The 27,927-nt window shown below is 34.6% G+C and overlaps 1 protein-coding gene across 2 annotated transcripts; it reads right to left on the bottom strand.

The window, feature by feature from the left end:
- Window positions 1-1,313: 1,313 nt before the first annotated feature.
- LOC136025098 (large ribosomal subunit protein bL20m-like) lies at window positions 1,314-15,833 on the bottom strand. Of its 2 annotated transcripts, none has more exons than XM_065700825.1 (4): window positions 15,615-15,833; window positions 8,175-8,285; window positions 3,098-3,241; window positions 1,314-1,480 (listed from the first exon to the last, which is right to left on the bottom strand). In XM_065700825.1, exons 1-4 carry the CDS (start codon window positions 15,696-15,698, stop codon window positions 1,367-1,369), a joined length of 453 nt encoding a protein of 150 aa, XP_065556897.1. In that variant the 5' UTR covers window positions 15,699-15,833; the 3' UTR covers window positions 1,314-1,366. The 2 variants fall into 2 exon arrangements, with proteins under 2 accessions (XP_065556897.1, XP_065556906.1); XM_065700834.1 differs by lacking the exon at window positions 15,615-15,833 and adding an exon at window positions 15,262-15,375.
- Between the last annotated feature and the right edge of the window lie 12,094 nt (window positions 15,834-27,927).

Genomic DNA, 27,927 nt, shown 5'->3' with positions numbered 1-27,927 from the left:
TTTCAAGCTTTTGTCAGGGATCTCAGAGATCAATACAGAAGGGGAAGGGGCATCTGGGGACAGATGACTAATGTATAAGGTTTGTTCAGATAGGAACCTTCGATTAGTTATAAAAAGAACAACAATAACAAAAAACAAAATAGATTTATTGCACAATATGAAAACTATATTTTTGTTCTGCCTTTGGAAATTATTACCAAACCCATCCAAACACTTATCATACCCCTACACTAGCTTGGAAATTTTATAAAAATTCGCTGCTTCTGCCTTGATCCATCTTTCAGCTCTTGTCATCATCCAAGCAATGAAATCTAAGCCACTTCTTCATACATAGAAAGAGATGATTGCCGTTGGGTCCAAAACTAGGGCTCTTTGATGGATACTTAAGAGTATTTTTTGAACTGTCCAAGCCGGTCCTTGGTTACTCAGGTAGTGTAAGGTCGAGATGCAAGAATAAACGCGATACCATACAACAGTGTGTGTGTTTGTTACTTTTTTTTAATTTGTGCAGCGTTGACACTATACATTCTTGGTGATCGCTGTCCCATGTACTGAAATTGAACCGCCAACAGTTGTTTAGTATCCCAAAAAACCGTTACAATAAATTTTCAGCCAGAAAATCTTGCCGAGGCTTTTTTGGTTTTGTTAAGTGAATTTGACCGGGTCCACATCTTTGATTATTCTCTTGCCACAGGATTTACGTACTTATCTATGGTTACAATCCCCCTCTCTCTGGTTAAAATCCCTTCCCTTCCCTTCTCTGGTTGCAGTCCTATTTACCAATGGTCTCAGTAGTTCACTGATAACCAGGAACTGCAAGATGATGCTATAAGCTAGTTCAAGGCACGAGCATCAGGATTTTATGCTGATGGAATTTTTAAGCTAGTGCAGAGATGTTATAAGTGCTTCGATGTGTATGGCAATTATGTTACAAACTAGAAAAAAGATGTAATTTTGAGATCATACATTCATTTATTTTGGTACTCTTTGTAGAACTATTCGGAGGTTACTTTAACAATAACCCTCGTACCAAAGATTGAAAATAAATTAAATGCAACAACTTCTCTAATTTGGTATGCATAGAGGTAAATTAGTTACTTTTAAATAGATAAACAGAACTAGAAATACTTCCCTTTTACATTATTATTGACATGCTAAATTGAACTTATTGCAGAGTACGGTAGAGTAACAAGTAGACGAGTACGACAAAAAAAAAAAAACATATCTCTACCTTTTGTTTTCACGGAGACACGTTTTCGGAAGCCGCAAGTTAAAGCAAGACTTGTTTCTAGTAGCTTAAAACTGCGAAGAACTCAAACTAATGACGTTTATTAAATGCTTTATTAAATATACAAAAATCTAAAAATTATTTCAGCATCCCACGTATAAGTACTCCTGAAGGTACTGAACCTAAGTTATTTAAGCCTCGTTGTTCAGGTGGTTCCAGTCGCAAGCGGGCAGATGACAAATGTACCAAGGACTGAAAAAAACCTGTTTTAATCGCTATTCCACTAAAAGACAGAAAGGCAGGTTTATAATTAAAAAAAAGAAAAACAAGTCCGTCAAAAGATGGTTTGCATAAAAGAAGAAACCCACTAATAACATATTTAGGATGATTTCCGCGCGTTTGTACATAAAAATAATAATAATCAATTTTTTACGCACTTTTTACAAATGCAAAAGAGAGAAAAAACAAGATAGAAGAAGAAGATATAAGAAAAATAATAAGAAGAAGATACAAAATAAGAAGAAAGAAAAAATCGTCAAAAGACATAAATTCGGCTAAGCAGAACTCAGCCCGTCCTCCAATGTGAAAAAGTCACAATAAAGAATTTAAAATGAGTAGGAACTCAATGGGAAAGAGTAATGAACGAGGCTTAGAATAGTGGGGGAGAAACCTACATAGCTGCGTTGAACTCAGGTAAATAATCTATCAGGCTCCGGTAAATTATCAGTAGCAGTAGAATTAACACAGCGACGAAGTTAGGTTTTTTCTCATGGAGGAGGGGGCAATTGTACAAATAATAACAATTTAAGCTTTTTGCCACCCCCTGGTGTGCCACCCGGGGCGCTTATCCCCTCTAGCCTTCCTCCCACCTAGATCTGTTCTGGAATTAACAACACTAAGCAATTTAGCTTCCGTCTTTTTTTGCAATTTTCTGTGAAGGCCTTTGAGACTAATTTCAATGGGGCACACCTTATTTATGCTATGGGTATGGGGGTAGGGGATTGTATGGGGCAGGGGATGTTGCACAAAGCAACTATTTTATTATTATTATTTGAACTATGAATTATATATTTTAAATTATTATTGTGAATAATTTTTACATGAACAATGAATAATTTATTGTGAATTATATATTTTAAATTATATTATTAATTATATATTTTATTGTATATTATTTGAATTTGAATTATTTTATTATTATTTGAATTATGTACGAATTTGCTTGAAACAAAAAGGTTGATCGTTTCATGAATACCAAAGAACGATGACATATATAATCAATATATATATATATATATATATATATATATATATATATATATATATATATATATATATATATATATATATAAATTATATATATTTATATATATATATATATATATATATATATATATATATATATATATATATATATATATATATATATATATATATATATAATTATATAAATTATATAAATTACATACATTATATATATATATAATCAAAAGGTTATTTTTATGAACTTAGATGTCTTTATTATTATTGTTCTAATTTGCAAAGCATCTACTTCGAACGCCTCCATGGCATGGGAGCTCACAAATTGTTGCCAAGTTCTAAGTAGGCAACCACGAAGTTTCAGTTCCTAGACAAAGTGTGAAAGACAATCGCGAAACTGGATTTCGTCAACACGAATGGGTGCGAGTACTAAAGTAGCAATTTTTTTCGTTCATTTCCGTATAGTTTTTTTTGTTCTTTGTCATTTTCGCGTTTTTAATTCGTTTTTATTGCATTCTGTTCACTTTTGTGTCTTTTCGATTGGTTCTCAAATAAACAAGAAAATAAATATTTGTATAATAAAAAATATACATAAATACAACATATTACCTTAAACGTTCTAGGCTCCCAAACAGCTAGATTTGACAAAGTTTGATGGTTAAGGGAAATATGACATCGTCCGAGGCCGGTGATCAGAGCTTCATAGGTTGACCCGAATTCAGCAGCTCCTGCGTGTATCCTATCTATCCATCTCTAAAAGGGAGATATTTTTATAGGAAGTAGCAAATATATGACGCAATAAGTAAATGTGCAAGATTTCACAATTTTTTTTTGCCAAATTCATGGAGTCCTGCATCGCCTGTTTTCAGTGTCATATTTGAATGAAGTCCCTTTCTTTCTGTCGCTTCTTCTCTTTTTTCTGCTCTCTATTGTTGTGAGTAGAGGTTTTTCCATTTTATGTGCTTAAAAACAATTTAATATTTGAAAGTCTTGTTTCGTGATCCCCCTCTTTTAATCATTGTATCTTACAAAGTACCAAGAAAATGAAAATAAAGAAAACTTTTTGCCCCCTCGTCCAATTTTAGATCTATTCACTTCCAAAACCCAGGACTTTCTAAAAAAAATTGTTTGTTTCATACTAACAAACTTTGGAGGACAATAGCACATTTTCTCAGGGTTGCCAACGTCGAGCTGTCAAAACAAATAAGCAGAATTAATTTGTTAAAATTGACAAGGATTTTCCTCCGTAAAAATTCTGTAATCAATAATCTGTTTTGTTAGCAGAGACAATTCACAGGCGGTTAGAGGGCAATTGCCCCGGGATTAAGATTTTTTAGCAGAGCAAAATTTCAAAAAACAATCTGACGGTTATAATCATTTTGTAATTCTGCAAATTTTATTTTTATTAAAATAAAGTAAAACGCACAGTTAATAAATGAAAATAATTAATAAAATATTAATAATAATGATTAAAATAAATTAATAATTAATTAATAGATTGTAGAAAAACTACGGCTTCTTAAACTGTTTGGTGCCACATTTTCAGCTTATCTTTAGCTTTTTTATCTTCAGCTTTTTTTTTAGCTAGCTTTAGCTTTTTTAGCTTTCTTTTAGCGTTTTTTAACGTTCTTGTTTATATGTTTTGTATCGGATTAACGAAACTTCTTGACTACTAAGTTCTTTGCGTGGGCCATGCAGTGTTACTACCAAAAACTGCATATGAGGCCCTTTTCATTTAAAACTGAATTCACCATTTTTCCTAATTTTTTAAAGACAATTATGGTTGAGTAAGTTCCCACTTAACCAATCAAAATAATCAGATTCAACTTTCACTGTTCTTGGTGATATTGAGTTTCTTTGCTCAAACATCAAAACATTAACTGGAAAATTAGGCTTACTAGATCTCGAATAAATTCCTTTCTAAAAATTCGGATTGTAAATAATACCCATAAATAAAGAAGCAAATTTAGTCTCTCAGGCAAGGATTAGCACATCTAGGCTACCCCAGAAGTTACGAAATTTTATCCTCCTTTCTTCGGAACAATGTTCTTCTTAAGGCCACTCATTGAAGCAATAAGAGATAGCTTTTTTCTTTATGTAATAATTGTACTTTTATCTGTACCTCTAAAAACATATTTCTGGTTCCAAATTTAGATATAAAAAAGAAGGTGAATGTAAGATGTCACTCTCAGTTCAAAAACGGCTTAAATTTCCTTAACACTTCTTTCATTACAGCCCAAGAAAGTGGGATCAAACCACAATTTTCAAACAGTTTATAGTTTAACATACGATTAGTCAAACAAGTACCCTGAAACTATTCTTAGACGATTAAATTACCGTGGCATTATCGCGGCTTTCAATATTAGAATCTTAAATCATTAACATGTCTGCCTGTGCTTCAAATTTTGACAATGTAAAAACATTCTGCCCTTTGGCTATTCTACTTAGTACATCTTCATTGGATTCACAATCTTTCTTTTTACATATTCGTTACATTCACAATCTTTACTATTAATATTACTCTCAAATCTTACACATAATAATAAACCCGGGCTCTCTCCAAAAATTAAACCCATTCTTACACTCTTCACCAACAAATCCCCAGAGATTAGTTCCTGTCAGTAACATTTTTATCTGAAAAAAACTTTTGCGCATGCGGACAATGGTCCGTATAGCGCAGGCACCAGCTTCCTGTTTCTCTGCCTTCGGCCAGCAGTCCTATGCGTGGTTTGGGGCAACCACCGACGCTTCCAGTAATGATGATATAGGCATTCTGATAGCACACCATATTTTGGCACTGAAGCTTGCCTAAACTACAGAGTTTACACCCTTATTTAGATGCTCAAGCTTGCCCATACTAAACTAGAGCATTGATTTACTTACAAAATCATACTACAAGAGATAATTCATTGGCATAATAGAACGAGCACCTATTTTCAAATACCTGTTTGAACATGATTAGCAAGATAAAGAGAATCTAATAATCAGAAATCAACGAATCAAGGTTTGCCTGTAAAGTAGGAAGACTCCAACTGATACTCAGGACATCATCTGCATAGAAAATCTAACTAGACCTACGTTGCCTGAGCAACGCGAAGTGTTGCGGCAACCTTTGTCCGGCTTCGCCGAATAAAGTGTTTTGCGAGAGCAACACTTTGGTTTTGTTTCTTTGCTATCGGTTAAACGCTGAAGTTGTCAGCCTATCTAAGCTTTTAAAACGTTATGTTCAAAGAAGAACGCGATCAGTAATCACATGATCAAAGGCTATTCCTCAGCGTTGAAAAAAAACAACAATAACAGAAGAATATCGAAAGAAGGGACTAAATTGACTTTGCAGCCAGTTGAACTTTATCCTTTTCAATCGTAGACATCGTGACGGATCAAGACTTGGAACAATATCTTATATAATCTAGTTGGTATTGTCAAGCTATCCGTAACTTTTCAGGATCAAAATACCATAGATGACACTCTATTAATTATTACGAAACTACCTCGTCGATTTACGTTATCGTTTGTACCCGTTGCGTAAACACTTAATTCTAGGTTACACTGAGTATGGGTAGGCTACACCAACTAGCAAAAGTTACAAACCCCTCTTCACTAAAGATGATTGTAGCCTAACAGACGATTATTACTTACAAGTCCCCTACATGTCTTACCACTGGAACCAACTCGGTCTTACCATCAAATACACTAGAAACAAATAATAGGTACACCAAATAGCAGAATTTGCAAGCCCCTCACTGCCGAAGATGATTATGAGCTAACAGCCGATCTTTCCTTAGAAGTCCCCTACATGTCTCACAATTGGTATCGGCTTATTTTTGGTTTTAGTGTGTACCCTACTACTGAAGTTGTCAACCCCTTGAAACTTCCAAACTAGCATATCTCATGAAGGAATTTTTGTACCAAAAAATGGATGACATAAACTTTGATCAGCTCATCAAGAGCTATCGATTGCCGTCGAAAAAAAATTTCTGTCTTAGTTCAAAAGTTGATTCTTTTTGCTGTAGGCCAACTTTCTAACCTTACCACTTAGAAAGGAGCAAAGGATAAGCTCCAATTTCTTTAGCAATGACAGAACTTTTAAAGTTTAAGAGGTACATCTGATAACATTTCTCTACCTCAATCCCAAGATTGAGTTTTTATCAAAAAACAAACGATAAACCCAGACAAAATCACGGCAGCACTTTCAGACCCGTGGGAAAATGTCGCTTTTTTGCTTCTGTAATTTTTTCTATTTATCATTCAAAGCAGAATATATTGGCTGTGGGGCCGGGTAACTGCCGCATATATTTAACACTTATAGATTTTAGTCCATCTTCAATTTGAAAGTGGTGCCTGCCTGCTTGCCTGCTAGAACGGAGCTTTCCACTCGAAAGCAGAAACATGGTTTGATGAAACAAAAACTTGGCTGCACAACTTTAGATACTCCTCTCTGACATAGGCTACACAACTCCAATTCAGTTCGGACACCATAGGCTCTGGCTCGTGGACAAGCAAAAACCTTCCTTTTTGGCCCCAGGCAAGAGTTCTGTGGAGCTTTCCAAAATGTAATGCCATATTCATCAATCCAGCCTGAGGTCCACACTTTCCGTAAAAACTGCACAGGTTAGACCCTTACCAGTTTCCAGAAATAAGCCAACATCGGCGGCATAGAAAAAAAAAACGGGACAAAACCAAAGTGTTGCTCTTGCAACACAACTAAGGTCACAAATGTCACTATAAATTCCATCGTTCACCGCCCTAGTCACCGTGGTCATATGAATATTAAATATAATAGGACTTAACATTGAACATTGTCTGAGGCCTCTAATAAGAAAGATCGAAGTTAAAAGACCATAACTTACATAAAAGTTTGACCATAACTTACCTAGGGTTACATAAATCGGCTCCTGCATGTATATCTACAATGTAAAACGTACGAGATTTCCCAAATTCTCAGCCTTAGTGCGGATACGATTAAGCAGGCAATTAGCAAACGTGCAATTCTAGTGCTTATGGAAGCCAATGCAGTTGACTCTTTTCCAAAGTATTTGCTGCAAAAGAATTTTTTGCTCTTTTTAAGTTTAACTTTGCCATTTACTTCCGCAAGAAAAAAAGTTTTAAAATTAATTTGTTAGTTTTTTTTTAGTGTTTATAGAGAAAGCTCCTGGGGTTGATTTTAGAGTTTTTCCGATTTAGTAAAAATCGGATCCCACCCTTTCTACTAAAATACTTAAAATTTTCACAGTTCATAAAATTGACCTACCAATAAAGTGAACATACCACTTAAAGCTTTTTTTATGTTCTTTACGAATCTAATAATCGCTTCTACCGCAAATTCAAATTTAAGCATTTTTTGAGCTCTTAAAAATGACGAATTTTCAATTAAAGCATGAGTTATCGGTTGTTTTCTGACAAAATAATGCTACGTTTTCTCAGCGCCGTTTTCTCGGTCGTTTTCGACAAAATAATCCTACATTTTCTCAGTCCTAAAATTATTTATAAAAAGGTTAGTTTAGGTTAGGTTAAAAGTGCCTACACTTGAATTTGCGGCAGAAGCAATTATTATATTCGTAAAGAACATGAAAAAAGGCATTGAGTAGTATGTTCACTTTATTGGTAAGTCAATTATATGAACTGCAAAAAATTTATCCTAAAATACATTAGAAAAATAAACAAAATGAAGGGAAAAAACTCTTACCCTTCGAACTGCTTTCTTCTTCAACTTCCTAGAATTTGTTGTATAGGCCAATGCCCTATGAACATATCTGACAGCTACTGAGTAACAATTTCTCTTCCGCCCTTCAAAATGCTGAAACAGATATTTGTGATCATAAATATTAATATATGTAGGTAAATTCTTGAATTTGTCATACATAGTAATTATAAAAACACTTTTTTTCCTTTATACCTAAAGGAATATAGCCTATGAATTATAAGAATTATTTACTATTCACCCCCCCCCCAGTCTTGGAAATGCTTGAATTTATTGTACAAAGTCAGTAAAAAACAGTAGTGGGACATGCGAAAAATGAAAATAATGGCCAATACAAGCAATAATTTGTTTGTGTTATTTTCTGGCCAATCTTATCATTTAATTTTACCTTGAGCAGCTTCATAACTATGATTTTATGTGATAATAAACCAAAGATATTGTATGTCTTTGGCTAGTGATTGTTATTGAATAAAAAAAAAAATTCCAACTGAAAGTCAGAAATAACATTAGAACTTAAAACGAACATAAATTATTAAGTATAAGATCTTTTCTTTCATTCATTTCAGTCATTTAAGAATTGCTCAACTTGTGACCCTCATTTTCATAAAAATAGTTTTGATCTCTTTGACCATTTTGTTACTATGCCTTTCAAAATTATTCCCATTGAGGAGGAGCTGGATTTCCCGACATTATTTAAAAACGATCAGCAATTAAATAAAAAACAAGTTTTTCAACTGAGAGTAAGGAGCAACATTAAAACTTAAAACAAGCAGAAAATATAACATATATGAGATGGGTTGCCTCTTCGCTCTTATGCTAAAGTTTCTTTTTTAACTTTTAAAAGGGGTTATTATTCTAATTAAATAGGCTTTATGATTCAGGAGTCATTCTTACACAACTGAAACAAAAATCAAACTTAGGTTATCATAAGGTTATTATAAGTTTAAAAAAGTAACATTAATATACGTAAACAAATTTCGTTTTAATTATTCATGTACGGTGAGCTAAATTCAAAACCTGCATTAATTCAAAAACGTTCAGAAATTAAATAAAAAAGTCTTTTTTTAACTGAAAGTATGGAGCAACATTAAAACTTAAAACGAACAGAAATTATTCGTATATGAAAGGGGCTGCCCTCTCCTCACGCCTCGCTCTCTAGGCTTAAATTTTTTATTGCTTTATAAAATAGAGCTGTGAGAAAGAGTCAAAATTAGTCCCTTTCTTTACGTTCAAAGGGTTAGGCCTCACATGATAATTAATGCAATTGAATTGGGATTGGTGAAGAACCGACTACAGGAATAAACAGGATGGGTGCTTAAAACGCACTTTAAAACTCCTATATAAATCCCTGAGAACTCGGACAACAGATGGGTTAACGCATAGCTTGGCCATATGAAGAAGCATGGACAAATGAATCAAAGGCACGTTTAAGGTCATGTCCAGCAAAGATCAGACTTTCTTCTGTTGATTCAGCGTCAGCAAGGGCAGTCAAAACTGCTCTAAGAGTACGGAAACAATCAAGATGAACCTGAAAACCAAGCTGATATGGGGGAACGTAACAATCCAGTTTTAGCTCATCAATAAAAAGGAGCTCAAAAATTTTACCAAGTGTAGTAGAGATGGTGATGGGACGGAATGAGTGAAATACCAACTCAGATTTTCCTATTTTGATAATCAGAGTCAGATCGTAGATGCAGAACAAAGAAGGAACAATACCTGTATCTAGTATCATTTGCATGAGGAGGCTGAGATGACACATCAGAACATAAATTCCATTAATGATGCATAGAGCACTCACTTTGTCTATCTCACAAGACGCTTTCTTTTTTAGCCAAAATATAGCTCATTTTAAACTTTCCAGTTAATATTCAACTGTTCCTGGATAATTTCTCTTGAATTCTCATTCTGTAGTCTATCAACGTTGTAACTCTGGAAGGTAGTTAGCCTTCGGATATTTCAGCTTTAAATTAACCCTTGGCACTACTAGATGGTGGTCTTTACTTCAAACATCAATAACAACACTCCTATATATCCTAGTATTTTGGATTCATCCTGCCAGTCTTTGGTTTATGATAACATAATCAATAAGGTTAGCTATCTTACCATCATGTGAATACCATAGTAACTTATGGGATATTTCATGACCAAATACTGTATTGGTTGTAACTAGATTGTTATACCTACAAAATCGCAGCAGCCTGTAGCCATTACTGTTTTCTTTTCCTATGTCTAATTTACCTAGACTAGGATATTACCTATCCCTATTTCCACTGACCTGGGCATTAAAATCTCCAAATGAAACACCATACCTCTACCTGGGACCCTGTCTATTTGTTCCTGTAACTGTAAGCAAAATTCATCTGAGTCACTACAGTTTTGATCAATCAGTTTTAAAGGGGCATATTCTGCTATGTCTGATATCCTGCACATTTTAGTCATAAAATGAGCAATTCATATTCTATTATTCATACCTTCCCAGCCTGGACAAGACTAAGCAGCTTCCTTATTCATCATGAACCCTGCTCCCTGTCTATGTACCCCATTCTTCCTGCATGAGTAAATAAATTCTATATCACTGTTCATGTTCCCCACTCCTGGGATATGATTTTCTGAAGCTCCTGATGGGTCTAGTTCAAAGCATCTGAATTTGTCAGTTAAAATGTCGATAAGATAGCTATTTTTTAAGCATCAGAAAAAGTAATGGTCCCAGAACCCAGTGCAGGATGGGCAGCAAAACATCTTCTTAAGTCTACACCAAAGCACTTGGAACCAGGCACCAGGGAGTCCCTGGGACCTCCAGTATGAGTGAGGGATTTGTACAATTCTGGCTTGTCTTGGTCACAATCAGGTTTTCAGCACTTGGTGATGCTTTTCTATCAACAAGAGTTGAAATTCTGAACAGACAATCTCAAGCCTATTACCACCAACTCATTATATATTCATGCCTACAAATATTATCCAACTATGAGGAGGCAACCCATAGTAGATAAATTAGCTAGGAAGAGTTTATTAGCCTGGAAACAAATGCCAAAACAGACCAAGCACAGAAGAATTTTCCATCAGTCAGAATCCCATGCAAATGCTGTGTTGTTTACTAGCCTTGAGGAGTGCCACTCCTCAAGTGGGAACAAAGTTTACTGCAAAGGTCCCCAGCCTTGCAGGTACACTGGTATCGCTTTTTGAGGTCTGACACCAATTCTATTCCTCTCTGGTAAAAAAAAAAGTCTGGTATAACAACATTATTCTTTTCTCCCCACCAATTGATAGCCATTTGCTGTGAAATTACAAAAAGGAAAAGAGACATACTGGGCATGCTACTGCACAATATGATAGAAATTTACACAGCCGGTTACATTTTGCTCCATTTGGAGAGGGAGGGCCAAGCAAAGTAAGTTATTTTTGGAAAATGGAAGATGGTATGCCAGTTGAAAGCCTACTACAAGCATTGCAGATTGATCATAAGAGTGCTGGGCAAAGAAACTGAGCCCTTCAGTGTAGAAAGCAGTGTGAAACAGGGGTGTATATTGTCCCATGTTTTGTTTAACTACTTTATAGATTGGATTCTAGAAAGGGCACTCTCAAGTTCTGATGGTGTTGTTATGGGATTGGGCATTAATGTGTCTAACCTGGACTATGCAGATGACATCAACGCTCTTGCTGCTGATCCAGCAACTGCCCAAGCAATGTTAAATGAAATAGTACATTTTTCTCAGCTATTAGGTATGAAGATCAACATGGCCAAAACTAAAGTCATGATCTAAATATACAGTCAGATTATCAGTTTGTTCTTTATGGACAAAAGTTGGAAAAAGTTGATAACTTCACCTATCTTGGCTCAGTAAAGACACTCATGGAGGCTGCAACCTTGACGTACAGAAAAGAATAAAGCCCAGGCTATCTTCTCACAACTCTGTTGCCATTTGTGGAGCCAGCAGATCAGCATGAAGACAAAACTGTCTGTATATAAAGTGGATGTTAAATCTGTCCCTCTTTTATTTAGTCAAAACTTGGCCACTGAAGGCACTTCATCTCCATGATTTGAAAGTCTTTGACCACCACTGTCTACAAAAAGTCCTGAAGATTTGATACTCCAACAGAATCTCAAATGTTGATGTGCGCCACTACTGCTGTCAAATCAAACCTGCTGCCACAATTGTCAAAAAGAGAAGACTGCTTTGGCTTGGTCATGTGCTTAGAAGACCCATTGACTGCATCATAAAGCAAGTACTTCTAGCTGCCCTGTTGCTAGATTGGCACAGGCAACCTGGCAGTCAATTAAAAAATTGGTGGGCAACTGCCAAAAACAGCCTCAACTCCATTGGTGGATTTCAAAGATTTGGCAGAAAGTGGGAGAGCTGCTGGCTCTGGTTTGCTGAAGAGTTGGCACAAGATTGCAACAAATGGGAGTAAACCATACATAGTCTCCTAGAAGCTGGATGAGGCATCCTTGTCTGGTCCTGCTACAAGTACAAGTAAGTAAGGTCTTGGAGACTGAAAAGGATCTATTGTGAAACTCCTGGAAGAAGATGTAATATTGTTGGGTTTGAAAGCAAAATTGCCTTATGCTTTCTAATCTGCATGATGACACAAAACATACAGCAAAAACTCTGACCTTTGATGTCAACCTTTCACAGTAAACCATTGAATGAATAATATTAATTGCTTATATTTTGTGTGGTTATTGTATCAAAAGTAGATTTCAGGTTTTAATAAGTTGGACTATATTTGGTAAAAAAATACCTATCAGGATGTTCCAAAGAGTCCACTAGTCTGAGTATTCAGAATAGTGGATGACACCCATGGGCCTGGGGTCCTCTCTAAACAGCAGCCTCTGACATGAAAAAGCAAGTTTTGTCCCCCATATATTTCACCTTAATTCTCCTCTGGAGCTTCATTGTGGTTTAGGCCATTATGACTTACTTCTATCTATCATACCATCAGAAACTGATGGATCAAATCAAATTTCCAAATTCAAAATCTGATATATCAAAATTCTTTGGACAAGCAACTGTTTGTTGAACCCAAAATGTATTTTTTAGCCTAATTTATTTTCAGTATTTTTCAGTAGGATAATTAAGTATTTTTAAGATTCGAATATATCAGAATATTAAAATGCTAGGTAAAGCAAAGTTGTATGTACATTTTGAGCCAAAAGAAGGGCTCAAAATGGATGAGAGGAAGGGCTCAAAATAAGCCTTACAAATATTGGCCTCAGATAGTGACAACATATCAGTTAATGACAGTATAAGTGAGTCATTAACATCTACATTTAAATCATAATGGTGTAGAGAAAGTCCATTTGTTCAAGAAGGCTCAAAAATGATTTTTAAAAACCTGAAGAGAGGCAAAACCGAAATCTGAGACAAGTGGTGTCAATTACAGGAGGGACAAGGGAACCAACCCATACTCCCCCTCTAATTTTTTTTTTATATTTTAATTGAAAATGCCTTTGTTTTCTTTGAAAAAGAATGACAAATTACCCCCCCCCTGCTATATTTTCAAAATGCATTTTACACCCCTCTAAGTTTTTGTGATTTGACACTGTCTTAGATAGGACCTCTCAATTCAACAAAAACAAAGAAGACTTATGAACAACTTACAGATTTGTTAGCAGTCTTTAACTATATTTCTATCATTATAAATTTTTCACGGATATAATAAAATAAGAATAATAAAATTTACTTTGTAAATAGGAAGATTCTTGTTCATTTTAAGTTTAATGTTACTTCTTTATTTCCACTTGAATAATCTCACTTGAAGTTCAATGTTCTCATCTCTATTTACCCCTATTTAAAGGTCTTTAGGTAATTATTTCAAAACAGATGGTTCATTTAAATGCCTACATTCTAGTCTGAACTATACCATAAAAGGTAATAATTGTTGGTCAATGTTGGTGTTACAATTATGGAATATAGTAGCTTAAAAAACAGTAAGAAGTTGACTTTTTCTAAGGTAAGCAAGGATTTACATTTTTAATAGTAATATAGGATCAAATTTCACAAAAATATAAACTGTAATGCACAAAAAGCTGCATTATATAGAGGAGGGGGGAGGGGTATAGTTAGGGACCTAAAAACACTTTGCCAGGGTGTACTTTTTTCTGTAGACCTACCCCTGAAAATTTCAATTCCTTAGCCCAACAACTTTCCAAAATATCAAGAAGTCAATCAACTAGAATGTTATGGGGGGGTAAAATTCTAGTTAAGTGACTTCTTGCTATCTCAGAAAGGGGTTAGGTTAGGAAAATGAAACTTTCAGGGATGGGTCTACAGGTTAAAGTATGTCCCAGGAAGGTATTTTGAAGTACCCACCTCTACTCCTTCTCCCTCTGGAGGGCACTGACCTTTGAAATATGTGTGGTATAAAAGTGAAACCTTGCAAAATAGATCTTCTGCTTGAATGAAGTACAACAAATTTGTTTTCAGCTTCACAACTTTGCTCAATTGCAATTTATAAGGTTTTAAAGATATGCAAATACACTTCCTAAATTTTGAAAAAAAATATTGAGATGACTCAGAATTCTACTTAAATAACAAGAATTACATTTTCAGAACTAAAGGCAGAGAAAAAGCAACTGGTAACTGAAAATTAAGGTTAAATGTTGTTTTTTCAAAATTTCCATAGGTACAGACCTGTCATGTAGGTAAATTTCAGGGCCCTCTAGAGGGAAAAGGAGTGGGGATGGGTACTTTAGAATACCTTCCTGGGATATACTTAAGCCTGTAGACCCATCCCCAAAAGTTTTATTTTCCTAACCTAACCCCTTTCTGAGATAGCAAGAAGTCACTTAACTAGAATTTTACCACAATTTCTTTTCTGTATGGTTTTCTTTCATTTTTGCAAAATATTGTGGGGTGGGGGTATATTGCCAGAAATGAACAGATTGACTTATGTTTGAAAAGCATAAACTAAGAAATTTAATGGCCGATTGCAAATATTGGTAAAATTCTAGTTAATTGACTTCTTGCTAATTTGGAAAGGGTTTAGGTTAGGAAAATGAAACTCTCAGGGATGGGTCTACAGGCTAAATAATATTAACCCATTTAATAGCCTAGGGTAAAGTGACTGGTACTGGGACACTTTGTTCACTCTTCACACTTTTTGACATTTTCTCTTGACATTTGACTTTTTGACATTTCAACATGGATTTTCTCTTGGAAAATCCAATTTAAGATAATGAATTTCAAGACATTAAACTGTCTAATAACAAGACAAAGAGCACGAGTCGTAGATATCAGCAAAGAATGTCTAAACAGGTTTTTTTGGAAGCAACCCAGAAAAATGTAGATTGGATGTCCAAGATTAAAGTCTTTTGTCCCAGTATTGGAAATGTTGCAATCGAATTAAAGATTCTGTCCCAGAATAGGTCTGTGTCCCAGTACCGGTTGCTTTACCCTACAATAACTGTTAAAATAATGAACTAACAGCTGAAAGTTGGAAAATCCTTCTCCTTTTCCAGTACTTATCAAAATCACGCCTTGCACGAAGCACAGTACAAGTAAAAACCATTACTGGTTTAAATAGTTGTGTTTGTTGATTTAGAACGTTTCTGACACTTGTGTTTTTTTCACAGATTGATAAGACAATCACGAGAGATTATTTTAAAAAAATTTGTGGGAAGTACAGTAATGCCTTCAAATCAAAACTTTTCACTTTGAAAGACAAATTATTCAATTTGCCCGAAAGTGTCGGAAAACTGGAGGTCTTACGACATTTAAAAAGATGAGAATTTGCACGATAGTTTTCTGTAAAGGTACGGAATAACAGAAAATTCTATTTAAATGACCTCTTATGCAATTCTCCCAAGAAATGCCTTTTCAGTTTGGTAACTTCCCTCCCACTGTACAAACCCGTTGACCTTCTACCCTGTCCTTATATCAACATTCAAGCAATATAATACTGTACAACTTTGAGTAATGGTAAAAATATTTTCTCTGTAGGATTTTGGTTTTGTATGGAGAATTTATCAAACAGTTCGTGGTAACGAACTGTAGTAAGGAGCGACCCGGCTCAATAGTAACCAAAACTCTAAAAAACAGAATTTTTATAACAGTAGTTACATCAAAAGAATCTCATTTTAATGCTGATTGTAAATATATAAGTTTCATTAAGTTTAGAATTACCCATCAAAAGTTACAAGCCTGAGAAAATTTGCCTCATTTTATAAAATAGGGGAAACAACCCCTAAAAGTCATACAATCTTAACGAAAATCACACCATCAGATTCAGCGTATCTTGTTGTAGAAGTTTCAAGCTCCTATCTACAAAAATGTGGAATTTCGCATTTTTTGCCAGAAGACAAATCACGGGTGCGTGTTTATTTGTTTTTTTGTTTGTTTTTTCCCCCAGGGGCGATCGTATCGACCCAGTGGTCCTAACATGTCGTGAGAGGGCTCATTCTAATGGAAGTTAAAAGTCCTAGTGCCCTTTTAAGTGACCAAAAAATTTGAGGGCACCTAGACCCCCTCCCACGCTCATTTGTTTCCCAAAGTCACCGGATCAAAATTCTGAGATAGCCATTTTATTCAGCATAGTCGAAAAACCTAATAACTATGTCTTTGGGGACGACTTACTCCCCCACAGTACCCGTGGGAGGGGCTGCAAGTTACAAACTTTGACCAGTGTTTAAATATAGTAATGGTTATTGGGAAGTGTACAGACGCTTTCAGGGGGATATTTTGGTTGTGGGGGAGGGTTTGAGGGGAGGGGTTTATGCGGGGGGAACTGTCCATGGAGAAATTTGTGATGGGGGAAGAAAATTTCCATGAAGGGGGCGCAGGATTTTTTAGCATTCTTCTCAAAGAACCATGAAAAAGTAAATATGAAAAGTTTTTTCAATTGAAAGTAAGGAGCAGCATTAAAAATTAAAACGAACAGAAGTTATAATTGCATTAACATACGAGGGGTTCTCCTCCTCCTAATACCTTGCTCTTTACGCTAAAGTAATTTTATTAATTTCAACTGTTTATTCTATGGTCTTTGTGATTCAGGGGTCATTCTCAAGGAATTAAGACAAAATTTAAGCTTTTGTAAAGAGCGAGGTATTAACGAGAGGGTGAACCTCCTCATATACGTAATAAAAACATACGAATTTAGAAGTTCGTTACGTAAGTTAATTCGTAAGTTACGTACATAACAGGTAGATAACTTTGGTGAGTGCAAGTGATTTTTGTTTTATTCAACAAACAGCAAGAAATCCTTCAATCAGGACTTTCACCTTTCCAGAGAAAGATTACTTTAAAAGTTTTCAAAATTATCTGAGAATAAAGCCGTAATACCTTCGTCAACACTTCGACCAGGTGTAATTTATTTTTCATCAAGGACCTTAATGTTACAAGAAAATTCCGTATTAGAAAAGGGTCCAAAATTTTGTTTTAAAACTAATAAAGTCCCAGTAGAAGAAATTATCTCTTCAATAGAAACATCTTTACATAGAAACCCCATCCTAATCAAAGATGTTAGCCTAGTAAGAGCTTCTACAGTTAAAACCCTGTCAGAGTTTGCTTTAAAACCAGAAATCCCTACCAATTCTTTCAAAGACATAAAGATTCTTAATAATTTAAGAAGGGGCGAATCTATTATTATTACAAAAGCAGACAAGGGTAACACTTTAGTGTTAATGGACACCAAGGACTACGATTCAAAATTAAACGCTTTACTGAGAGATGAAAAAAAAGAGTCTTACTGCTGATGATGAACACTATATATGTGTTCGAAATATCCAGTTAAATAATTTTATATCTATTCACTGTCAATAAAAAGGTTTCATCCCTATTTTGAACTGTTTTACTTTCGTAAGTTACGTGTATTTTTACTAATAAAAACGTTCGTAAAAAATTAAAAGTTCTAGTTGCCTTTTTAAATAACCAAAAAGTTGGAGGGTAACTACTAGGCCTACTCCCCTGCTCCTTTTTTCTCAACATTGTCCGACCAAAACTATGAAAAAGCCATTTAGCCATAAAAATAAATTAATATCCAAATTTCGTTTTGATTATTCATGCGCGGAGAGCCAAAATCAAAAGATGTATTCAAAAACGTTCAGAAATTAAATAAAAAAAACAGGTTTTTTTAACTGAAAGTAAGGACCGATATTAAAACTTAAAACAAACAGAAATTACTCCGTATAAAAACGGGGCTGTTCCCCCTTCAACGCCCAGCTCTTTAAGCTAAGGATTTATTGTTTTAAAAAGTAGAGTTGAGAGAAAGAGTCAAACTTTAGCGTAAAGAGCGGAACGTTGAGGGGGGGCAGCCCCTTTCATATACGGAGTAATTTCTGTTCGTTTAAGTTTTAATTTCGCTCCTTACTTTCAGTTAAAAAAACTTTGTTTTTTATTTAATACTCGAAAGAATGGGGAAAAATTTACAAACATACGTGTAGGTACAAAGCTAACCTCCATATTATTTGCATCACTGATTGTTGAAGACCCTTTTTTCCCGCGGTCCATCTGTAACACCTGGAAGGTTTTAATTTCCAGAAGGTTTAATTGTAATTGGATATTTTGCGTGTAATTACCTCCTACCCTGTATATAATAGTTCCTACGAATTGGTTTTAGGTACCTTGTAACCCGGGGCCCATATAACCTTCTATTATGTATCATCGCCTACAAGCAATTAAAAGTTTTATGAATCTATTCCGTCAGAAAATTTCTTGATAAAATTACTAATTTTCAGGTTATTACATGGTGTCTATACAATTTGTACATTTTGCTTCAATTTGATGGACATAAATTTAATTGAACTCAAATAGTTTGATTGAACAATTATGGTGACGCTCGGAAGAATAAATATTCTTTACCAATCCAAGAGTTTTGTCTGGGGCAAGAGTTTTCATACCCACCCATTAATTTTAAGAAATTCGAAAAAAGAAAACATTTAAAGGGAGAACCGTGAACACATATGGGGGATGAAATCAACAATTATGGTGACATTCGGAAGACATGCTTCTTTGAATAAATTAAATAAAAAAAACTATTTTTTTTTAGCTGAAAGTAAGGAGCGACATTAAAACTTAAAACCAACAGAAAGTACTCCGTATATGAAATGAGTTGTCCCCTCCGCAACCCCTCGCTCTTTACGCTAAAGCTTTTAATTGTTTTAAAAAGTAGAATTGTGGCAAAGAGTCAAACTTTAGCGTAAAGAGCGAGGGGTTGCGGAGGGAACAACTCATTTCATATACGGAGTAATTTCTGTTCGTTTTAAGTTTTAATGTCGCTCCTTACTTTCAGCTAAAAAAATTAGTTTTTTTTTATTTAATTTCTGAACGTTTTTGAATTAATGCATGTTTGGTTTTGGCTCTCCGCACTGAAATTATTAAAATGAAATTTGTATATTAATTCTTTTTTTGGCTAAATGGCTTTCTCTTAGTTTTGATCAGACGATTTTGAGAAATAAGGGGTGGAGAAGGAGGCCTAGTTGCCCTCGAATTTTTTGGTTACTTAAAAAGGCAACTAGAACTTTTAATTTTTAACGAACGTTTTTATTAGTAAAAAATATACGTAACTTAAGAATTAACTTACGTAACAAACTTTCATGACCTTATATTTTTATTATGTATACGAGGGTGTTTGTACCCTCGTTAATACCTCGCCCTTTACACTAAATCGCAAGTTTTGTCCCAATTCTTTAAGAATGACCCCTGAATCAGAAAGGCCGTAGAATAAATAGTTGAAATTACTAAAAATACTTTAGCATAAAGAGCAAGGTATGTATATCCTCCTAAATACCTCGCTCTTTATGCTAAAGTATTTTTAGAACCCCTCATATGCGTAATAATCTCTGTTCGTTTTAAGTTTCAATGCTACTTCTTCCTTTCATTTGAAAAAACGTTTTCATGTTTATTTTTCATTGTTTTCTTATAGTAATGCTAGAGAATCCTGCGCCCTTGTCATTGAATTTTTCTTCCCCCAAGACAGAATCCTCCAAGAAAAGATCCTCCAACATAGCCCCCTCTCCTCAGCCCCCTGAATAAAATCCCCGTGAAAACGTCTGTACACTTCCCAATAACCATTACTATATGTAAACACTGGTCAGAGTTTGTAACTTGCAGCCCCTCCCCCAGGGATTGTGGGGGAGTAAGTCATCCCCAAAGACATAGCTATTATGGTTTTCGACTATGTTGAATAAAATGGCAATCTCAAAATTTTGATCCGTTGACTTTGGGAAAAAAATGAGCGTGGGAGGGGGCCTAGATGTCCTCCATTTTTTTTGGTCACTTAAAAAGGGCACTAGAACTTTTCATTTCCGTTAGAATGAGCCCTCTTGCGACATTCTAGGACCACTTGGTTGATACGACGACCCCTGGGGAAAAGAAAAAAAACAAACAAATAAACACGCACCCGTGATTTGTCTTCTGGCAAAAAATACAAAATTCCACATTTTTGTAGACGGGAGCTTGAAACTTCTATAGTAGGGTTTTCTGATACGCTGAATCTGATGGTGTCATTTTCGTTAAGATCCTATGACTTTTAGGGGGTGTTTCCTCCTATTTTCCTAAATAAGGCAAATTTTCTCAGGCTCGTAACTTTTGATGGGTAAGACTAAACTTGATGAAACTTGTATATTTAAAATCAGCATTAAAATGCAATTCTTTTGATGTAGCTATTGATATCAAAATTCAATTTATTTTAGAGTTTTGGTTACTATTGACCCGGGTCGCTCCTTACTACAGTTCGTTACCACGAACTGTTTGATTTCCTTCACGTTTCCAAGGGTTTTGATTGGGGTTAGAACTTTCATAGCCTTCTGTTAAATCTCTAAAATTTGAGGAAAAAGTGTTAAAAGGGGGAGCCACGCATAAATGGGGGGGGGGGAATTGAACAATTATGGTGACATTTGTAAGACGTACTTATTTCAATAAATTTCCTTTACGAATCCAAGTATTTAGTTTGGGGAAGAAATTCCATTGCCCTCCATTAGTTTTTTAGAAATTTGAAAAAAAGCGTTAACAAGGAGAACGATGCAAACATCTTCGGGGGGGGGGATCCGTCTCTTGTTCCCCAAATAACCTTTATATTTGTATGACCTTGAATTAAATAAAGGCAGAAAAGATTCAACATGAAAAGTAGAGGGCAAATTTAAAACCTAAATACAGCAGAAATTAGCTCGTACAAGATCCCAACCTAAAAGAGAAGAAATTACCACGAAGAAAGAAATTAAAATTAACGAAGAAATGATATGAACGCGAACAAAAATTTCAGTGATCAGCTCGCCCAAGCTTAAAATCACTGCAATATTAAGGTTGGTATTCTTGCCCCTCAAACCTAAGCCCCCCTCAAACCTTCAAGTAATTTGTTGTCGCATTTTGAAGTGACTGCTGCCTTTATTGGTGTTTTTGTTATTTGTTTTATTAGTGTTTACAGTAAGGCTATATGTCACTCTATATATTTGGTTAGTGCCCGTAACTTCCAGCTAATCATAGACCTGAAAACAACCATATGGTGTATCCGATCCTGACAAGAAAGTAAATATTTTTTTTTTTTTTTTTACTGAGAGCAAGCAAGTATTTCTCATTACATAGTCACACAGTCACACAGTCAGCATACATAGTCTTTGTAAACAGTCAATCAGTAGGAGGAAGGGGACTTAGAATTTTTCGGGGGGAAAGGGACAGAATAACTTTCCTCTGGTCCCAAGAGAAGAGTATACGCTGTCATTGCTTTTCCAAAATTAAATAAAAGCCAAAAATTATAAGAATTACAATTGCATATTGCTAGGTATTTGGTTTTAATTCTTATAATTTTTGCTTATATTGAATTTTATTTATCTTCTAATTTTTGGTGTTTTCATTGATTTTTTTTTCATATTGAACTTCCGCGTTTGTTTTGTTGATTTTTTTCTTTGGTATTTTCCTTGAATATACTATTTTATTCTCGTATTTTTTTTAGTATTCTCGTTTGACCTAAAAACCAGATTTTGATCTTTTCTTTCTTTAAATTAGATAGTGTTTATCGTATTCTTGTCTCTGTAACATCTATTGACAATAGCATTATTACCTGAACAAGTACTGGGAGTTGTGCTGTCAATTGTTCTCGTTTCTTCTATCCACTTTTCGTTTTTAATAGGCTTTAAAAACTTTGAAGTCAGTTTGTCGTACTTACATGAATATACTTTTCTAATTTTCATTAAATAAAAGAAAAATTTTTTCGCCTGAAAGTAAGGAGCAACATTAAAGCTTAAAACGAACAGAAATTATTACGTATATTAGGGGGTTTGACCCCTCGTTAATGCCTCGCTCTTTCTGCTGAAGTTCAAATTTTGTTCCAATTCTTTAATAATGACCCCTGAATCACAATGGCCGCTTAATTAGATTAAATAAGTTTTAAAAGTACTAAAAAAACTAAGCGTAAAGAGCGAGGTATTGACGAGGGGTTGAATCCCCTCATATACGTAATAATTTATTTTCGTTTTAAGTTTTATTGCTGCTCCTTACTTTCAGTCAAAAAACTCGTTTTTTTATTTAATATGCTAAAGGACGAATATGACAACCTGTGTGAGTGCGACTTCTGAAACAAAACTACAATTGCTACTAACAACTCACCGCAGCACCAAACCGTCTAAGGCCAACACAGCTACGCACGCTCCTCCTCAATCCCAATCTATACAAAACCTTTTTCATTACACCCTTCCGGGAACTTCAAATTTCACTTAAAATTTTTTTTTTATGACTTCATAGCACCCCAACTACGGAAGACTGCTTTCCGTTTAGCCCCAGACAGTTGGCCAAGAAAAAAAAATCCTCAGCAATCTGTCATCCTTCATCCACGGAATGTGCCCCAGCCGTCTCAACTTTTTTTTTATTATAGCCCTTGAAAACGGGATTGAACCAAATTTTTCATACACTCTACTTTAAAATTCAGTCAGTCAACCGGGTACCCACAACAATCCCTAGGCAATTTCTCTTGAAAACAGCTGATAAATCTTCATCCACCTTTCGGAGCGCCTATGCTTCAGAGCCATATTTGACCACTGTTATCACTGTACCTTCCAATATTCTAATCTTGGTTTGCAGACTTATGTTCCTATTCTTCCAAATATTTTTTTAACTGTGAAAAGACAAATAGAGCCTTGGCTATTCTATTTTAAATATCTTCACTGCCCCCGCCGTCTTTATTACTAATATACTACTAAGGCAAGTGAAGCTGTTTAATTGATCTATGTTTAGTTACCCAACGTCACTTTTTCATCTTTACTTATTCCTAGCTCCATATTTCATTCATTTTGCTTACACTTTCATCTAGGATGCTATAATATTTAGCATATTCTAAGTCCAGGAAAGTTTTCCTCCCCCATTGACTCCATATTCTCTCATTGCCTTTGATTCCGTATTCTTTTCTTTTTCCTTAAGACCAAGTCTATCAAAATGATCCATATAAACGGAGATAGAACACAACCCTGCTTAACTTCTGATTAAACATGAAACCAGCTGTTAAACTCATTTCCTACTTTAACCATAGCCATATTATTCTCATACATAGCACTAGTCACTTAATGTATTTTTCTGATATACCACACAAGGATAATACCTTTGCTAAAGCTCTTTTATCAATATAATCAAACGCTTGCTCCTAATCTATAAAACTGACGACCAAAGGTGTTTGATATCTCAAGCAATTCAAAATTATTAACCTAAGATTGGAAATTTGGTTGACATATCCTCTACCTTTTCTAAAACCGCACTGTTTTTCTCTTATAACTTTGTCTACACCATCTCGCAGTTTAAAAAGTCCTTAAGAAATATTTTCACAATACCTTGATGTGATGTTATTTCAAGTGGAGGGCTGGTTTCTTACATAAATACTTTCAACAGTAAGGTACTTCTGCGTAAACAATACATATGTTAAAAGAATACATCTGTTTCAATATTTAATGTGAAAAGTTGTTTATAAGGCAGAGTACTCTCGTTTTTATAGTGTAGAAAAATTCATAGGCAATAAAATTTCATGTATATATAAGCCCCAGAAATAGATTATTTTGTAGTCATCCAGTTGGCCGAATTTAGGATTAAGATTGAATTTTTTAGACTTCAAGCTATTTTGGCTAGGAGATGCATCTTTAAGACTCTCTGAATGACATGGTGTTTTAAAGATATTTTAGTTCATTAAGTAAAAACTTACATAAATTGATATAATCGTTTTAAACAAAACAAGATAATATTTTAGAGCTACAGTTTTTCTGAAGGAAACACTGTGATAAAAAAAAAACATTATTACTGTTACATTCTCCAATTGACAGTCTTTCCAAAAATAAACATTCACTACTTAGACAATGCACAACACTCCTTCCTGCTAAGGGTACTAATATAGCGTCAGGATACATGAAAAACTAATACAAAACATTAAAACAGTGAAAATTTTCTTTATGATATGCAGCAGGTTTCTATTAATCAGGCTATCATATTTTTTCTATTAATAAGCATATTTTAATTAGTATACATGTGCGTGTGTCAAAGCTAGTTGAGCTATATACAAAGCTGATACAAACAAGCATAATAAACAGGCATACACAAATAAATAAAAACTTTATGTTCTTGCAATCAGATAACACTATTCACGGGTGAAGGATTCAGCCACTCGTTAACAAAGAAATACAAAGTATCAAGAGATGTTGAACGGAGAAATGAATTATTTGAGCTATATCTAAGACTACTTAGGGGCAGGGGTGGTGGTTCTTCTGCACTGTCAGAACAGCATATATTTCATTTGAAAGGAATGTCTATTAAAAATGAAATGGTACTACCCTTTTGTGGTCATAGTGTTTTCTTCAGAAGAGCCATAACTCTATGATTTCTACCCCAAAAATTGGGTCTGCTGCAATAGGTTCTAAACGTTCAAGCTTAATTATTGTAAATAAAAAACACCACAGTGGCGTTTATGTCATGTTTTAAAGGAAACACTAGAAAAGAATATTTGATAGGAGGGGTGGGGTACTGAAATGCCGATAAACGGCAAGCGAATAGTTTATCGGGTTTTTATCGTCAGCTTTCTCACTTTGACTTTTCTTTATCTTATACGATGGAATGAATTTTCATTTTTTTCAAAATTGTTCACTTTTTCTAAATCATCCCAGTTGTTCTTAGCAAAGCTGAGACTTAAAATGGATATTGGTTATTGCTTCGCAGATTACGGAAAATATATCTACAAGAATAGCTTAATTAAAGTGCCAGTGTCCGGAATTTTAAAAATGACTCTTACCTTAATTAAGGCTCATAAACAAGATATGCTATGCATATGAATACTACCTGGGCATCTTACTTACAGATGCTGTTGTTTTTTAGATAATATTTTTGAATCTCTGGATGCTTAATTGAAATTTTTTATGATTTTCCTTTAATCAAAACAAAGAAACATAACAAAATCAGAAAAATGTTATCTATAAAGTATCAGAAAATATGATTAATTTGTTTTTAGAAGAAATCAAAAGAAAACATGAGAAGTGGTTGGCCTACTTAGCAATTGAATTTTCAGACTGTTCATTCGTAATTAAAAAGTGAACCTTGCTTATGTAAACCAAAACTCTAAAGAACAAAATCAAACAGTTCGTGGTAACGAACTGTAGTAAGGAGCGACCCGGCTCAATAGCAACCAAAACTCTAAAAGAATTGCATTTTAATGCTGATTTTAAATATATAAGTTTAATCAAGTTGAGTCTTATCCATCAAAAGTTACGAGCCTAAGAAAATTTGCGTTATTTTAAAAATAGGGGGAAAAAACCACTTAAAGTTATACAATCTTAACGAAAATCACACCATTAGATTCAGCGTATCAGAGAACCCAATTGTAGAAGTTTCAAGGTTCTATCTTCAAAAATGTGGAATTTCGTATTTTTGTCAGAAGACAAATCACGGGTGCGTGTTTATTTGTTTGTTTGTTTTTTTTTCCCAGGGGTCATCGTATCGACCAAGTGGTCCTAGAATGTGTCAAGAGGGCTCATTCTTACGGAAATGAAAAGTTCTAGTGCCCTTTTTAAGTGACCAAAAAACTTGGAGGGCACCTAGGCCCCCTCCCATGCTCATTTTTCTCCAAAGTCAATGGATCAAAATTTTGAGATACCCATTTTGTTCCGCATAGCCAAAAACCATAATAACTATGTCCTTGGGAATGAATTACTCCCCCACAGTCCCTAGGGGAGGGGCTGCAAATTACAAACTTCGGCCAGTAATAATGGTTATTGGGAAGTGTAAAGCGTTTTCAGGGGATTTTTTTTATTTTGGGGGTGGGGTTGAGGGGAGGGAGCTATGTGGGAGGATCTTTCCTTGGAGAAATATGTCATAGGAGAGCAGAAATTCAATGAAAAGGGTGCATGGTTTTCTAAAATTACTATAAAAAAACAATGAAAAAATAAACATGGAAAAGCTTTTTCAATTGAAAGTAAGGAGTAGCATTGAAACTTAAAACGAACAGAGATTATTACGCATATGAGGGGTTCTAAAAATACTTTAGCATAAAGAGCGAGGTATTTAGGAGGAGATAAATACCTTGCTCTTTATGCTATAGTATTTATAGTAATTTCAAGTATTTATTCTACGGCCTTTCGGATTCAGGGGTCATTCTTAAAGAGTTGGGACAAAATTTACGATTTAGTGTAAAGAGCGAGGCATTAACGAGGGTACAAACCCTCTCATGTACATAATAAAAATTTAAGAATATAAAAGTTTGTTATGTAAGCTAATTCTTAAGTTACGTATATTTTTTACTAATAAAAACATTCGTTAAAGATTAAAATTTATAGTTGCCTTTTTATGGAACCGAAAAACTGTAGGGCAACTAGGCTTTCCCCACCCCTTATTTCTCAAAATCGTCTGATCAAAACTAAGAGAAAGCCATTTAGCCAAAAAAGGAATTAATATGCAAATTTCATTTTGATAATTTATGTGTGGAGAACCAAAATCAAACATGCATTAATTCAAAAACGTTCAGAAATTACATAAAATTTTAACTGAAAGTAAGGAGCGACATTAAAACTTGAAACGAACAGAAATTACTCCGTATATGAAATGGGTTGTCCCCTCCGCAATCCCTCGCTCTTTACGCTAAAGTTTGACTCTTTGCCACAATTCTGATTTTTAAAAAAATTAAAAACTTTAGCGTAAAGAGCAAGGGATTGCGGAGGGGACAACCCATTTCATATAAGGAATAATTTCTGTTCGTTTTAAGTTTAATGTCGCTCTTTACTTTCAGTTAAAGAAACTAGTTTTTCTTATGTAATTCTGACATAAAATGAATCAGTTTTTAAAGTTGTGAATCAAAATTGTCAGCATAAAAATGTGGACATATTTTCGGGTAAGAAGGAGAATGCTTCAATCTCCCCCCTCACAAAAAGTTAAACATCTTGATGCAAGTTATATGATTAGTTTCAAACTTTATAACAACCCTAGAGAGTGCTATAGGCTCATACCTAAGAAAAGTCTAAATTTTGTATTTTTCATAGAAGTATGATTATGGATTCCTAATTTTGTTGTTTCTTCTTTTTTGTCAGAGGTCATCATATCAAATTAATAGCCAAAGAAAATCGGAAGAGGGATTACTTTGAAAAATTAAAAGATGTTCTATTCAATTCAAGCTGTAAAAGAAATGATGACAGTGTGTTGCGTCAACCTCTACCTTTTTATGGCCCAAGGATATATGGCCCAAGTTGTGCTGTATTTGTCCTTAAAAGTTGTACCAAGTTGTACTAGTTTGCGAATATGCACTGAATATTTACAAAACAGATGCTAGAGTAGGTTTAACTGGAACTCCTTAT

This window comes from Artemia franciscana, chromosome 1, assembly GCF_032884065.1.
Source record: "Artemia franciscana chromosome 1, ASM3288406v1, whole genome shotgun sequence".
In the NCBI taxonomy this organism is placed as follows: Eukaryota; Metazoa; Arthropoda; class Branchiopoda; order Anostraca; family Artemiidae; genus Artemia; species Artemia franciscana.
Note: the sequence above shows the minus strand (reverse complement) of the source record. Positions and strands in the feature narration are given on the sequence as shown.